The 15,567-nt window shown below is 39.3% G+C and overlaps 1 protein-coding gene across 3 annotated transcripts in view; it reads left to right on the plus strand.

The window, feature by feature from the left end:
• Positions 1–15,567, plus strand: part of SULF2 (sulfatase 2) — a 298,832-nt gene that overhangs the window by 196,715 nt on the left and 86,550 nt on the right. For all 3 annotated transcript variants that reach the window (XM_075176428.1, XM_075176429.1, XM_075176431.1), the window contains 2 exons: positions 499–734; positions 13,668–13,907. In XM_075176428.1, the coding sequence (XP_075032529.1) occupies positions 557–734; positions 13,668–13,907 (418 nt within the window). In that variant the 5' untranslated portion in view covers positions 499–556. The remainder of the gene's footprint in view (positions 1–498; positions 735–13,667; positions 13,908–15,567) is intronic.

Genomic DNA, 15,567 nt, shown 5'->3' on the forward strand with positions numbered 1-15,567 from the left:
TATTGGGTACCTCCTTTCTGTACTCCGCATATGCTTGCCTGTCTCTTCCCTCCCATGTTTTGTCTCTACAGACATAAGGAGACACAAATCAAGGATATGAAAAAAACCATATACATACATATGTGTACTTATTTTGGTGTGCATGTGCAGTACACAAAATGCATATTTTTTGCAGAGAAAAGACGGGCTGGAGAAATATCATACAAACCTACAGTCACAGCACAGCACAGCACATACTAGAAAATGTTTTCTTTCAGTAGCTCTTTGTTACATTTAATATTTTGGGATCTTAAATATGTAAACATGTTATGTAGCACAAGAATCAGTGATGCACAGTGTATGTGAGGTTTTAAGGGGAAAACCACAGAACAGTTGCAAATTTGAGTGAAGTTGTGATCAGACAGAAGAGACTCTTTTCTGTCTGTTTGTGGGTTTTACGTGTTTAGTCTGAATTTCACTGCAACGTTAACCCTCAGTCTTTCTCTCTTTCCTCTACAGCACTGGTGAGCTCCAGAGAGACACATTGTGATAGAGACGGGAATCGGTCCTACCAGTGATGGCACATCAGCAAATTGTTCTCCTTGGGCTGTTAATGGTGATTCTCATGCCAGTAATCCAGGGTAGTTTCCCTCTCCTATCCAAACAGCGCCTTAAAGGGAGATTTCAAAGGGACCGTAGGAATATCCGTCCAAACATCATCCTCGTACTGACTGACGACCAGGATGTAGAGCTTGGTACGTGGTTTATTTTATGTATTTCACCATAAGGTGTTAAAGGGCTCCTTATGTTGAGAATGGTGGGTTGTGTCACCACATGAAGGTTTTTATTTTTGTTTTGTTTTTTTACTGAAAGGTGCTTACCCTCAAACATTATTTTTTTATGCCCCTTTTTATTGTGCCTTGCATAAGTGAATACGTATGATAGACACAGTTTAATATTTTCCATTTGTGCAGGCTTTGTACAACCTTGCAAAGTTGTGTCTTCTACCCCTTCACCTGCTCTGTGTCTTATTTTTGGTGCTTATTGCATCAGGCTACACCCAAAATGACCCTGCTTTAATCATGTCACTCACATTACCAGTCGGCCACACCTCCGATCTACTGTTTTTTGATAGAATTAGCACACCTAAAAAAAATGACAGGAGAACTCTTGAAAGAGATAAAAGATTTATGGGGAAGAAAAGACAAACTATGGACTCGGGATCTATGCATTTATATAATGTGATGCAAAATCGCAGCTATGCATATTTAAGCACCGTTGAAATGCACCATACTGTGGCTACTCAGGGACAGTTTTTTACCTGTTTACCAGCAGCTTAGCGCTGCTGGAGAAAGGAGGAATTGCTGTGCACATAGTTTTAGCAGAATCCCATTGAAAAAGAGAAATAACACCATCTTGAGATGGCGTTACCTTTCTTGCCAATGCATAGCTTTTCAAAGCTTCATGCATTGCACAACTTCGCAGTTCCCATATTAATCTTTGGTAGTGTTTCTCAACTCCAGTCCCCACGCACCGCCAACAGCTCATGTTTTCAGTATTTCTGTATGTGGAAACAGGTGGGATAATTACTGACCCAGCCAAGCAGACTAAGTCACCTGTTCATAATTTATGGAATGCTGAAAACATGAGCTGTTGGGGGTGCGTGAGGCCTGGAGTTGAGAAACACTGGTCTATGGGGACAAACATTAATTGGGTTATGGCAAGAGAAATCTTTTATTTCTCCTGCCGTAAGCCCTTCATGCATTTTGCGATAGCCATTTAACACAAAAAAACTGCTGTTTTCTCTGTTTTAATGGCTCATCGCACTTTAATGTATAGATTCCTCAACGTTGTGTTCTGCAAGCAAAATTACTAACCTCTTCAAAGGACACTTGGTAAAGGCCTAAAACAAGAATGTTCATCCATTTAATACTTACAGTAGACTAATAAAAATGTAAAATCATCAACATCCTAACTTATATTTGTGTTTAAACAGTTCATAATCTGAAGGCATATTTACTTATTATTTTGTAGTTGTATTTGGAAAAAGTATATCTCCATAGACCCACATTTGTAATATTTGTACTTTTTTAATGGAATAAAACCTTTTCACTATCAGCAATTACAGCATGAAATGAGATGGATCTGAAAAGTTCCCTCTACACATATGTCGTCCTATCCAGATGAGATGATAATCTCCACACTGTCTTCAGGTGGCGTTAACTATAGAGGTCAAGCTCTGAAACGCTAATCATTTTGGAGTTTGATAAATATGGCAGTCCCCATAGAGAGTTGTGACTGGTAGTTAAAGGAATGCCACAAATATTTCCAATATCTGCGGTAATACCATTGTAATATACATCCCCAATACTTAAACATGATATAATCCTGAGAAAACTGGCATTTCTGCAGGATTTAAGGGCAGGGAGAGTTTGACAAATAGGCCCTTAGATAATAGTGTTATCACCAGTTAGCTGACAGTGGTGTCTATAATCTAGGTCATCTGAACCAGAATAATTCAGTGGGAGAACCACCAGGTGAGAGTGACTGCTGTACAAGGCTGTTGCAGAGACACAATTGGTGACAGTAAGATCACTAATTATCAGATAGTGGTGTCTATAGTCTATTCCAGTGATCGACTAATCTGATACAATTCAAAGACCGCATGTGAAGGGGCCGCAGACAGCCCTCACATTACTGGTCTAGTCATATTAAACAAATAATAACCTCTGCGCACCAACTCTATATGAAATACCAGAATAACGTGCTGCTGCAGTGAAGGCTCCCACCCTCCTAATAAACAAAATTGAACTATGAGCACTCTGCAGCGCACAGCCAATCTATGAAACAATATCCCAATCTAGCAATTGACCTAATAGACCTCTATTTATATATTATGCACGAACATAAAAGAAGCTCACAAATCCACAAAAAGTCCAATTTTGTTTGTCTTCTAATAAGATGAATCCCACATGTAGCGGACCTCACCGGTAATAGTCCCGTTGTATATATGAATAAAAGGATAAGTAAAATCAGCCTCAGGTTCAAATGCCCCAAACGAATGAACAATCCGTTACTTACAGTATTAGTAAATGGCATGAGGTATTTGAGTGCCTTCTAACTGAGCTTTTCGTATCCCTCACTGGCATCTACCCAGAAGGTAAGAAGATGCTTTCTTTTAAAATAAAATTTAAAAGTTGATAGGTTAACTGCTCTTTTTCATTTATTGATAGTTCAGCTTCTTTGAAGAATTCTTCAGTAAAGGGATCTGCAATCCAGTTGTTTTCTTTTTCCACGTTGAGAGAAGTACTTATAAAAGGACACTTTGAGACCTTCCAAGTGACTTACAATATTCTCTTTCACGTTTTGGGATAGGTGCAAGTCATTCTCAGATAAGAAGTTGTGCAGAGTTTCAAAAACTTCAGGCTGACCTCTTTCAATACACATTTTCCAAAAGTTCCATTTTTTAATAATTGGCTCAATTATGTTGGTTACTTTGAATATAGGGATTGGGCTGTTTTGAATGACCAAGTTGAGCTTATTTAATATTTGAAAAATATCTGATAAATAAGCAAATCACTGTCATGAAACTTTGAAGCAAGACGGAAACAATGGTTTTCAGAAAATACCTGAACTTCATGTCTAAGTTCAAACAGCCGTGTAAGTACTTTACCACGAGAGAGCCACCTTACCTCCATTTGCCAAAGTAATGTGCTGTGAAGGAAATTTACAACTTTTACAGCCTCATGAAGAACGTCCTTCAGCTCACTAGGAAGAGGCTTGAATGCAAGACGTTGTCTATGAATGCAGCAGTGACTACTTCTTTAACTTGGCCGCATAGGCCTATAAAACAACCTGACATAGACTTGCCTCCTTCAGTGTATACACCATAACAATTTGACCAACTTATGTCCGTTCCAATAAAATAACCATTGATTACACTAAAAATATCTTCGCCTGTGGTACGCTTTGTCAATGTGTAACAAAGCAACAGCAAACAAAGCAACAAATTTTCCTCAATTTTCTTTTCTGTCAAGTACCTCGCCATGACGAGCAAAATTGATAAATTAGCAACATCTATCGACTTGGATGGAAATAATTTACTTTTATTAATTCTATCTCCAACTGTAGCTTCAACTTCGTCAGACATATCCTGAATTCTTCAAACACTGTATTGTTTGAAAAAGAGTATTGATTTTGCCAACAGTTCCCCAACCATACAAAAAACGGCATCCTTAATACAGGAGTAATTAAATTTTCAGCTATGGTGTAGTTTTTAGCACATTTAGCTATGCAAGTAGCAATACGGTAGCAAGCCTCAAGTGCATTCTCATTGTGTTTCTTTCCTGACGTCATGTATGAAGTTAGATTTGGACGCTGTTCTAAGCGCTGAAAATAATGTATTTTTTTTTTTGCATAGGATGTTTAGTTTGTAAATGCCGCATGAGTAGAGAGGGCTTCATGCAACCGTTGGATAATACTTCCCCACACACAACACATAAAAGGCTTAGGACAGTCATCACCCTCTACAAATGAAAACCTATATTTAATATACTCTTCATAGTATTTCCTTTTCTTCTGTGTAGTATCTAAGACACGCGCCTTTTTCCTATCTCCCGGTGTGGATGTACTCGTAGCTGCGGACACGTGTTGAGATGTACTTGGCGACAGGTTATAATTCACATCAAGTTTTGCTTTTTTAACCGTTCTTGTTTTCAACCACTGATCCAGACCTGACACGCTTAAAAATCACTGACAATAATAACAGAAACTATGTTAAACATTAAATAAAAAACTACTTGAAAAGAATCACAATTAAAGACAACGAACTCACTTATACTTAGTCAATAGCTGAACTGATTAAACAATCTGTCTATGGATGTATTTATATGTTTGGAGAAGTGTTAGAAACGTGACAAATGGAAGTCAGTGGATGGTTTGTTATCGCCAAGGCCATTTCTTAGTAACATGCGATTGTTCTGGAAAGGAGGATAGATGACAAAAGTGATGCATAAACTGTGCCTAATGATTGGTAGAAGAGATGTTTGGGGGAAGGGGTTCATAGCCATGCCTTCACCAATCATCATTAGCTAATGTGAGCTAGTTTTGAAGTCTCCATTAGCGGTGATTCAGAATTAACACTTATTGTTCCATAACTAACGTTTTGCATTTTGTTTACTTTATTTGTTTTTCCACCATTGCTGATTATTTTTTCATGTACAGCCCAGCACGTACCCCCAGGGGTACACGTACCACCGGTTGGGAACCGATGGCAGTGGTAGATGGGCTGAGATGATTTGATCTAATATATAATACTATAGATTTATGCTCTCAATCCTTGTCATATCAGTGGAGCCAGGGGTTTTTGTGCAGCACCACTGATCATGGACTCCTTACGGTGATGTCACCGCTCATCACCTAGTGAGGCTCACACCTCACTCTGGCACTGCCCTCCTCATGGTGACCTCGACTGCCATTCCCAGGAGTGTGCATTACAATAGTAACACCAAGGTTATTACCATACAAGACAGAGAAGCTTCCTGTCAAATTCGCTAAACCACACCCACATTCCCACCACGCCACACACACCATTTGACAGGACCACCACCTTTGGGGTCCAAGATTTCACAGATTTAGTTGTTTTCTATGGTGAGAAATCAATTGTCTGCGATGTGCCGAGTGACATTTTCAGTTGCACACATTTCAGGGTTCTCCAACATCACAGATTTTCCTGTACACCTCCACTTGAAAGTTGTTCTTTTGAGGGGTGACTGGATTCAGTATCCAATCTCACCTTGAAGTGTACAGTTTACTGTTCAGTCTGTATCCTGCCAATATGGTTACCAGAAATACAGATTGTTGTAAATAAAAAGTTGATGTTCTGAAAACTGTGTTTCTCACTCAGCAATTCCAGCCCGCAGCGTGTTGGTTGTTTGTCACTAATATCCATAAAGGTTGATAAATGTCCTAAAATTCTGGTTTTATTTTTGCAGAAAAGCATATTATCCTCTTCTCCTAAAATCCATCTGCATCTCTCATGCTGGTGCAATGCATTAACTGCGACATTAAGGCTCTTTAATACAGAGTTACTGAGCCATCAAATCCCCAGACACAAATGTGTGTCTACATACACTTGTCAAATCTGCTAACACTATTGATTGAACCGCTGCGTTCATAATGTAGACTGGTGACATTAGGACAATTTCATTCTTCAGTTAGATGGAGATTGCTCATGCTCTTGGTTTGCCTAGGGGATCATTAGTTATTCCGCGCTTTCAACAAACTTTTTCAAATGATTGCAATCATCAGGAACCAGTGTATTTCTTATTAATGTAGCAATAAACATGCACAAAGTTCTGTATGGAATGACAAGCATGATCCAGCGTGCTCTCAGTTCTGTATGAATTAGATACTAGTTCTGTCTGCAAAACTTGAGACTGTTATGACTTTGGAACATATATTGTATATCATCACGCTTTTGCATTTGAATAGAGAGCACCTATATTGTTGATAATTATCACCAGTGTACAGGAAAACTGTTTCACCAGCAAATGAAAGAGGGGCTGCATTCTAACACCAATAGTTGAAGCTCAGTGATAATTATATTTATTGAAAATAGTAGTGGTAGTGGTGAATGTTTAAAAAAAAATCCAGTAGATAAATGTATGTTTTGTCTGTCCAGTGTCAGACTGGGGCGTTAAGGGCCCATCGGGGGAATGTAATAGCAGAAGCCCATGAAATAGTGTGCACGAAGAAACAGCTAACTAGTGAATTGGCATAGCCAGCCACCAGAGGGGACCTAAGGAAAAAAGATTCTTCTTTCCTTCTGGCACAGTGTCACTCAGGTGACCAGGGCAGTGATTCTTCTTCCGACATACAGCACAGGATGATCTGCTGAGTGAGGCCCACCAAGGATTTCTCCAGCAGGGGAGGGCTAGCAAATTTTAGCCAGGGGGCCAAGAGTCGACAATGCAGCCTATTTTAAGAGAAAAAAATGCAGGTGGCCCAGTGACTCCGCCCATGGTAACCCACTATGGGACCAGCCCTGGGGTAGGTGCCCCCCAGCCCAGCCAGCCCCTGATCCCCAGTAACCTGTTGGACCCGTCTGACTCTGAAACCTCCACAAACCTGAAGTGTGTCTATGAGTGAGATGAGGCAGAAAAATATAAAAAAAGAGCAACTGTTCTGTTTTTCTACTAAAATACTTCTCAGTTTAGCCTCATTTTTTTAAAAGGAGCACTCCCAGTTTAACATTTACACTTAACTGATTTGCCCCTTCTCTTAGTGGAGCCCTGGGAACTGTACTCTTAAGTAGTTTGTCCCAGGGCTCCTCCATTTATATAAGGTGGTCCTGGCTTATTCAGCTAGTTATGTATGTTAACAAGACAGAAATGTCTGCCAGATGGTGGTGTAAACCTGTGGCCCAACAGGAAGCCACAAGCTCTCTGCCTGGAGCTTCCTATTGACTGCTTATTCACACTTCCAAAGGCTGTGCTTCAGAAACATTGTTTCTGCGTGCAGTTCCTGAGACCGAGCTAAAGGGGTGGTAAAATGTAATGTTTATCTGGTAGTACTCCTTTAAATATCAGTGTTAGGGGGCATTGTCATTACTACATGGGACACCTTTGTATTTCTATGAAACTTCTTTTACATTGGACAAAGTACAACTGGAAGAAATAATATGTGTCCCTCTAAAAGTATAAGATAAGATCTCTGCCAGCTCAGAGCTGGGGCAACATGCAAATGTTTTTGCAGAGTGAAAATGGCGGCTCAGCAAAGTTCTGATGTTGCTCAGACACCGCCACCTTGCTCTGCAAATCAATATAGTTTTGCAGAAATCTAGGATCACCTGCCAAAATCGAGGTATGTGACGACACCAAAGGGGATTTAGTGCTTCATCTTGACCTTTTTACACTTTAGGGCCATGTACAAATCAGCAAAACCTGAAGATTCTTCATGTTTCTATTTTAATTCAGTTGTGCATTGTTGTCTTTCTAGCGCATTTCAAGGTGCATTCTGACTTACCGATCTTACTAACTTGCCGGCTTTTTGTGTATACTGTGGAAAATGGGAACTGTGGAAGCAGTAAAGATGTCACTACAAACCTGATTCTTCCATTGTAGGACCTACCCCTTGCTTCATTTAAACTAGGGATGTTCACTGACCCCCATGTTTTGGTTTTGGATCTGTATTAACTTTGTGTTTTGGTTTTGGCAAAACCGCTCTCACATGTTTTGGTTTTGGATCTGTATTTTTTTTAAAAATAAATGCTATAATCATATAATTTGGCTCTTTTTTTGTTCCTACATTATTATTAACCTCAATAACACTAATTGTCAGACATTTCCAGTCAATTTTTGTCAAGTGACAAGAACACTGCTACCCCTGTTTCTGTGTGAGCAATTGCACTGTGCAATGTCACTGGAGAATGGAGAGTGACAAGAACACTGCTACCCCTGTTTCTGTGTGAGCAATGGCGCAAGATCTCCTGGGGAGGGAGGTACTTTTGGAATACAAAACCCACGAGATCCGACGATGCATTGATGACGTTTTGCCTCAATTCAGATCCAAGGAAGTGGGAAAGTACTGAGCTGGCTCGGCTCAGTACTCAGACAGGCGATGTTCGGGGGGGCTCGGTTTTTGGAAAACCCAGCCTGAGCATCTCTAATTTAAACATGTCTGGTTTCCCCTAAAATACTGCTCAGTTTAGCCTAGCATATTGATTAAGTTAATAATGAGTGTGAGGGAACATCAAGACTGTTTGTATTACACTTTACATTACAATTCTATGTTTGTATTACACTTGTGACACTTTTCTGCAGAAGTGAACTGGAAAGTTGAAATTGCTTCTTTATATATGCAAATATAAGTTAGGCCAGACAGAGAATTCAAGATATTTAACAAGGAGGTAAAGGCTGTGGTGCACCCTTTTCTACTCCTGTCCACTCATCTAAATAATCCTGCAAGATGAAATTTAGTTTTTTCTACTTTAGACTTAAAACTAATCCGCAAGGATCGCCCTGATTCGCATAACACCTCGGTTCAGACGGTGTAAGCGTTTGACCCCCACGACGCAGCCATCTTGACATGCAAATCCATCTGCTTACCCACAGGCAAAGATACAATTGCACAAACATAATCGCCTGACTGCAGTGCACCATTTGTGTTGCGCTACTGAACGTTTCATAAATTACCCTTTGTGACACATATAAACAAAGTAATATCCCATATGATTTATTATTACCAAGGTTTATTTTCTGAGGGTTACTGAATATGCCAACATATCTATAGTTCTTAAATAGAACTCTATTCCTGCAACACTTTTCTTATAGGTGCTCTTTTCCTGTCGATTCCCATACTTGAATCAGTGAGTTACCTTAAAGAACAGTCTGGTGGGTAGAGAGTCTGGTACAGAGATGTAGTTTATTTTGGTGTATAAGGCAATATCACTAAATGTTTTCTGCTTACGAAAAAGAATTTCTGTAAAATGACAGTTCCTAAAAATGAAAAGTAATTCACAAAGTAACATAGAAAAGAACGAAAAAAAAAAAGTATGGTTGATAAACCCCTATGTTACTCACTGAAACCTTTCAACCAATCACACCTCATTACTTTAGATGTTTTTTTTTTTAGTGTGCCCTTAAACTTTTTTATTAGGTAGGGGGTTTATTGATTATCGGGTCTCCCAATCAAACACAGTGTGGATTCAATATGCAAAAATCTTAAAGCGCTCAATCCCAGAACAAACATAAACAAACAAATCTATATCAAAAACAAATTAAAAAAACATACAGTAAGACAAAAGACCATGTACATATGCATTATGTCCATATACATAAATGTGATAGTTATCCACCTTCAATGATGATCAACCAATATGTCCACAATTGATCAAAGAATGAGCATAAAGGGGATGGTATATGATAGGGATCAATATTTCATGGAAAGGAGCACTTACAGGCAGTATCGCTGTGGTAATGATCCTGTTATCAGCGTGGAAATTCTATTCCGTTCCCTCTTCAAATGCTATAATCCCTGATAACACAACCTTTCTCCCCTCAATGCAAGCACTTATGCAATAGGGGTGTTCGCTTCCCTCTATTGCAGAGGTGCTTGCATTGAGTGGAGGAGGGTTGCGTCCTATGTATGAGGTCCTTCATCCAGCATGTCATCGGGGATTATCATTCAAGATGAACCACTATCACATTTATATATATGGACATAATGCATATGTACATGGTCTTTTTCTTATTGTATGTTTTGTTTTTGTTTTTTTTGTTGGATTTGTATTTGCTGTTGATTTTTTTTATATTTGTTCTGGTATTGAACACTTTAAGTTTTTTGCATATTGAACCTTGGAAATTGCAATATTTTACCTTATCAGCTGCTCGTTCTAGACTAAGAGTTGGTTTTTGGATTGAAGCGCTAACCCTTACCAATTTTTACAGCTTGAATTCAATAGTATAACATTATTTACCCTGGTTGTAGTGCAGTACAGGCTTCAGTTGTATCACTATTTTCTAGTGAATTGATAGGCTGCGTCATCATTAATATTAGTTCTGCCTGCACTGTGAAATCAACATATATCTTTTAATGGCGTACAGCACATAAGTTCAATAGAGAGATTAAATTAAATAGTTAATGGATTATTTGTTCTGGGATTACAGTTGGCCAAGTCTTTAGAATACCATGGCATCGGGACAGGGACATCGCGGGGGCATAACCAAATCCCTGGGGATGTGCCTAGCATTTTTTAAGTGCTAGGCTGTCCTCTACTCCACTCCCCTTCAAACACCATTTATTACTGTGTGCACAGCACCCATATACCACTGATCTGCCATGCCGAGCAGCATTGAATGAGCTATTAAGAATGAAGCCCTTTAGCTGAATGAAAATAAACGGAGCTGCTTGTCACGAAGCAGGACATGGACATTAGGGGTTAATGTTTTGGGAAGTTGCTGCTCCCGGATGTTAGGGGGAGGAGTGAAAGGAGGTGTTCATATATATCCCTGGCTAGGCAGGGCAACTTCCTCTTGCATCAGGATTTCCCGCCCACCCGCCCAAATTTATAAGTTAGGTTTAATTTAAGGAAATTCAAAATAAAGGTTTGGCAGGCAGGAGAGCTTTTTCAATCCGCGACTAATTCATATGGTGCTACCGCTGATTGGCCGCACGTCACTGCTCCTTTCGAAGCACCCTGGCTCTTGATACCTCTGTGTGAGGACCCCTTGACCTGCACTGTGCGCGTGCGTCTTGGGGAGCCCAGAGGGGAGTGGTCACGATGACGCCAGATTTAGCACCGGCCAATCGTAAAGGACTGTGGTGCCTGGGACCAGTGGTTAGTGTCTGTGGGCCATTCAGTGTTCGGTTTTCAATATTAGTTGTTAGCTGATTGAATCGCTCTCACCGCCACCCTTTATAGGTAAGAATAAATAGATAAAATAAATAAATAAAAAGATTATTTTATTTGCCACTACAAAGTTGTCGTGTCTTTAGTGTAGTTAAGTTTTAGAGTGTTAAGATTAACATTATTAATGTATGGTGTAAAGCTGAGGGAATCAGCAGTCTACAGTTTATACCTCCCACATTTCCCACAAAGCTGTCCCGATCGGGATGGAGCGCGTCACAGCTCTCAAATTGTGACTGTCCCAGGACAGTTGGGAGATATGCTATAGTCTATAGCCTTTACTCCTCACAATTGAAGCATTGGATATTGTGATACTACTGTACTTAAGAGTGTGGGTTGGGCTTCTGCAGCCACACCTGCCACAATTATCTGTTATCGCTATCCAGAATCATCCAGAGAGAAAAAGTCAGGGAATGTTTCCAGAAAAATATCAAAACTGCATAGGACAAGTCCTGTGTACTATCCCATGGGGCTCTACAATTATTGCTGTCTACTGGTTAATGTGATTTATACACATTTAGCTCTGTTCCATATTTTTGTCTAGTCTTTCATGTGAAAGATTGTAGTGATTAAATATTAGTTTGTTTGGCTGTAGGTTTAAATATTTAAAGCTGGCCTACTTCTGAGTGCACGGAAGTGTTCAGGATTGTGGTCTGAGACTGATCTGTCACTGTGCATTAGCTTGTTTTCTGCATGCGGGGATTAGATCATATGTTTCCATGTTGATGATGGATGAGTTATGGGCTTTTATTAATGTAAGTTACTGTTCTCCAGGGGAGATTTTACATGTACACAACCATGTCTGCACAGATGCTTCTGTCATATCCAGCCAATTCGTTTTATGTAATTGTGTACTGCTGCTAATGGCTGGAAAGCATAGTAATGGTTGTGGTTTTGACAAGTGAGCCCTAATGTAGGCAGGAACAGAGTTGCACTATTCATGATCATGCTGTAAAAAGCGTGTTTTTATTGTAAAATCTCAAATTTTATTGCAGTGTAATTCCACTAGCAAACTTACTCACTACTTTTACTGACATATTATTTTATAATAACAAAACAATATAAGCAGTATGCATAGAACAGTTTTTCAAGTCTGTCAAGCACCACCTTCAGGCCATGTTTTCAGGATGTCACTGTGCAGTTATGTGGAATAATGAATGTCCCAGCCAATTAGATTCATTCGCCTGTGAAAGACTAGAAAGAGTAACTTGGCTGCAAAAATGGGAAACAATGTCCCTCTGTGCTCTGTGCAGTATGAAAATGACAGGAGGATGTCAAAGTTTTACATATTCATGTTTGTTTTCAAACCAGAAATATGTAACCCTTTTTATTAAAGGTCAAAACATGTCAATACTTACAAGGACACATTGCAGGGCACATTGCATTCATTTTATAAGTTATATGGAGACCATATTTATCTTAACAAAATACTGTGGATATGTTGAGTTAAATGGTTTCTTACCTGGCCAATATTTTTCACTTCCACCCCCAAATAACTTGTTACATACATTGTATTCAATACGTATCAAGAAAAATATTTCTTGATACATATACTTATATGGCAGACACATTATTATTATTATCTTTTATGTCTAAAGTTTCAACATAGTACTCGGCACTGTACATTAAGAGGACCATGATACAAACAAATAACATACAGTGACATGAAACAGAAGGCAACAATGATTCTACTCTAGCAAACTTACAATCTAAAGTCGATACAATCAATGTGCTGGTTCCTGGCTCCAGGCAGTTGGCAATTGCAGACATATAAACCATGCTTGGAAATCCTTTCATCTGAATGACTTTATTTGCAGTCAAAGAGACAAATATACGTTAAGTAAATCCTATTGAAATGCCCGATTCAACTTATTAAATGGAGTATGCTATGTTTAGTCTATTGGTGGCACTGTTGCTGCTGATTGCTATATGGTCAATTTGGTATTTAAAAGGATTAATACTTATGAAACCACAAAGAGACTGTAAGAAAGTACTGCACCCTTGATATATTGTAGCTGGATGTTTAGTATTCTTCCAGTACATTTTAAATTATTTATTGATTTTAAGCCTAAAAAAATGTGTATAAAACATCTAAAATGAGTAATAAGATTCATATAAGAAATTGGTAATAGCAGGAAGTATGCTGAAAAAGTAGTCAATAAAGATATAAGGTGTTTGTGTCGCAGCAGGGGTCGAATACAGTACTAAATAAATATAATGTATCGATTTAAAATGTTACAATTGAATTCCCCTGATATCTGACTCTTGGCTATATTTCCAGGATCCATGCAAGTCATGAACAAAACAAAACGAATCATGGAACAAGGAGGGACCCATTTTATCAATGCATTTGTTACAACACCCATGTGCTGCCCGTCTCGCTCGTCCATCCTTACAGGGAAGTATGTCCACAACCATAACACCTACACCAACAACGAGAACTGCTCGTCGCCATCCTGGCAAGCACAGCACGAGACCCACACCTTCTCCGTGTACCTCAACAACACCGGATATAGAACAGGTGAGAACACTGGCATACAGTAACTAGACCGTAATATGCAATTGTGAAAAGCACTGCGGGTTTCTTTCCATTTACCTACTCTGAAGATAAAGTATTACTACCTATATTGGTTCATTTGTATTGTTAGAAAATGTAGAATACTGTAGTGCTGGGTTAACCTGTTATTATTTGGTCGTTATTATGATTATAATTATCCTTTATTTATAAGGCACACAAGATTTCTGCAGCTCTGTACAGAATACAAACAGTAGCCCATACAGGGTATAACAACACAGAACAATAAAAAGTAATACCAAGACTCCAGTAGCTCCAAGCATGGCTAGTACCAGTGAAGTTGGAGCAGAAGAAAAGGTAGAGACAGGAGGGGTGGGGGGGGCAGCAGGCACAAGAGGGGGTCAGTGGAGGGGATCTAGTGCAGGAGGAGCGTGTATAAAGAACAGGGGAACAGAGGGGGAGAAAATCAGGCGATGATTGCGAGATGGTTAGGTGGATGGATGGTAGGCTATTAGGAACAGGTGAGTTTTAAGTGCCCATTTGAAGGTGCACAGGCTAGGGGAGAGTCGTATAGAACAAGGTCATGGATTACTTCAAACTGTTGTCCAAATGAAAAGGTGTCCATATCCTGCTGTACTCTAATCTCTCGGTATTTTTAAGAGAGATGTTGTTTTATTAGCTACCGGTAAGTAATGTGATCGTTATGTTCCATAATTGGGCCTCATTTAGAGCAAATCCATCTTAGTGTTCTGCACAGAAAAGCTTGCCAGCTGGGTGGCATGAAGAAGTTGCCGGGTGAGGATAGTATAATACCTAGCCAAAAATATTAATACAAAATGTTGTAGGGTATTGCCAACACTTACATTGTTCCTAAATACTCTGGGTGTTATTACCTGCTTGCTGGCTGGACTGGACACACCTATATTTTTTTTAGAATTAATTTTAAATGTGCCTGGCTGCTGAACCTATGGCTGTTAGGACAGGTTAGACTGGTGGTCAGAGGTCTAACACACTGCTGGCTGCAGCATTCACACCTTGCCTATTATAATAGGACTCCAAGAGCTGGGTGGCAAGTAAAAGCAGCTGGGTGAAGAGCCCAGGAAATAGGTCCTGTGGAGAACACTGCATTGAAGGGTGCCAGTTTGCACCTAGACAAACCATATTCCATTGCAAGGGGTACAAATGCAAGCTTTGGGGGATATTTGCATACAAGAAAAATTCTGCTTGTTTTTGCATGTAGCACACAAATACCGGGCAGCTTTAATTTTGCACTCCCATTTAGAGAAGATCTAGAAGGCTCCCTCCCAAGGATATTCACCAATTTTAAATTGACTTTCTCCTGTAGGGCAAATCTAATACCTTTCCATTTAGTTGGCTAAATTGATCAATTACTTTTGGAAAATTTTCATTGAAAAACAGATTATTACAATTTGTTATTTATGTTACGGCAGCATACTCTAGACTGCTTTACAGTTTCCAACAAACACAATAATAAACTAAGAATGGGTATTAGCAGACAGACAAAGAGGTAAGAGAGTCCAGTTCACAATCTTACAATCTATAGAAGAAATGAAGTTGGATACAAGGGGTTAAAAGTCACATATTGCATATTTATCTAGCTAGACTGCAGTGAGAAAAAGTGCTTAGTTCTATACGATCCAGTTAC

The sequence above is a fragment of the Mixophyes fleayi genome, chromosome 6, assembly GCF_038048845.1.
Source record: "Mixophyes fleayi isolate aMixFle1 chromosome 6, aMixFle1.hap1, whole genome shotgun sequence".
In the NCBI taxonomy this organism is placed as follows: Eukaryota; Metazoa; Chordata; class Amphibia; order Anura; family Limnodynastidae; genus Mixophyes; species Mixophyes fleayi.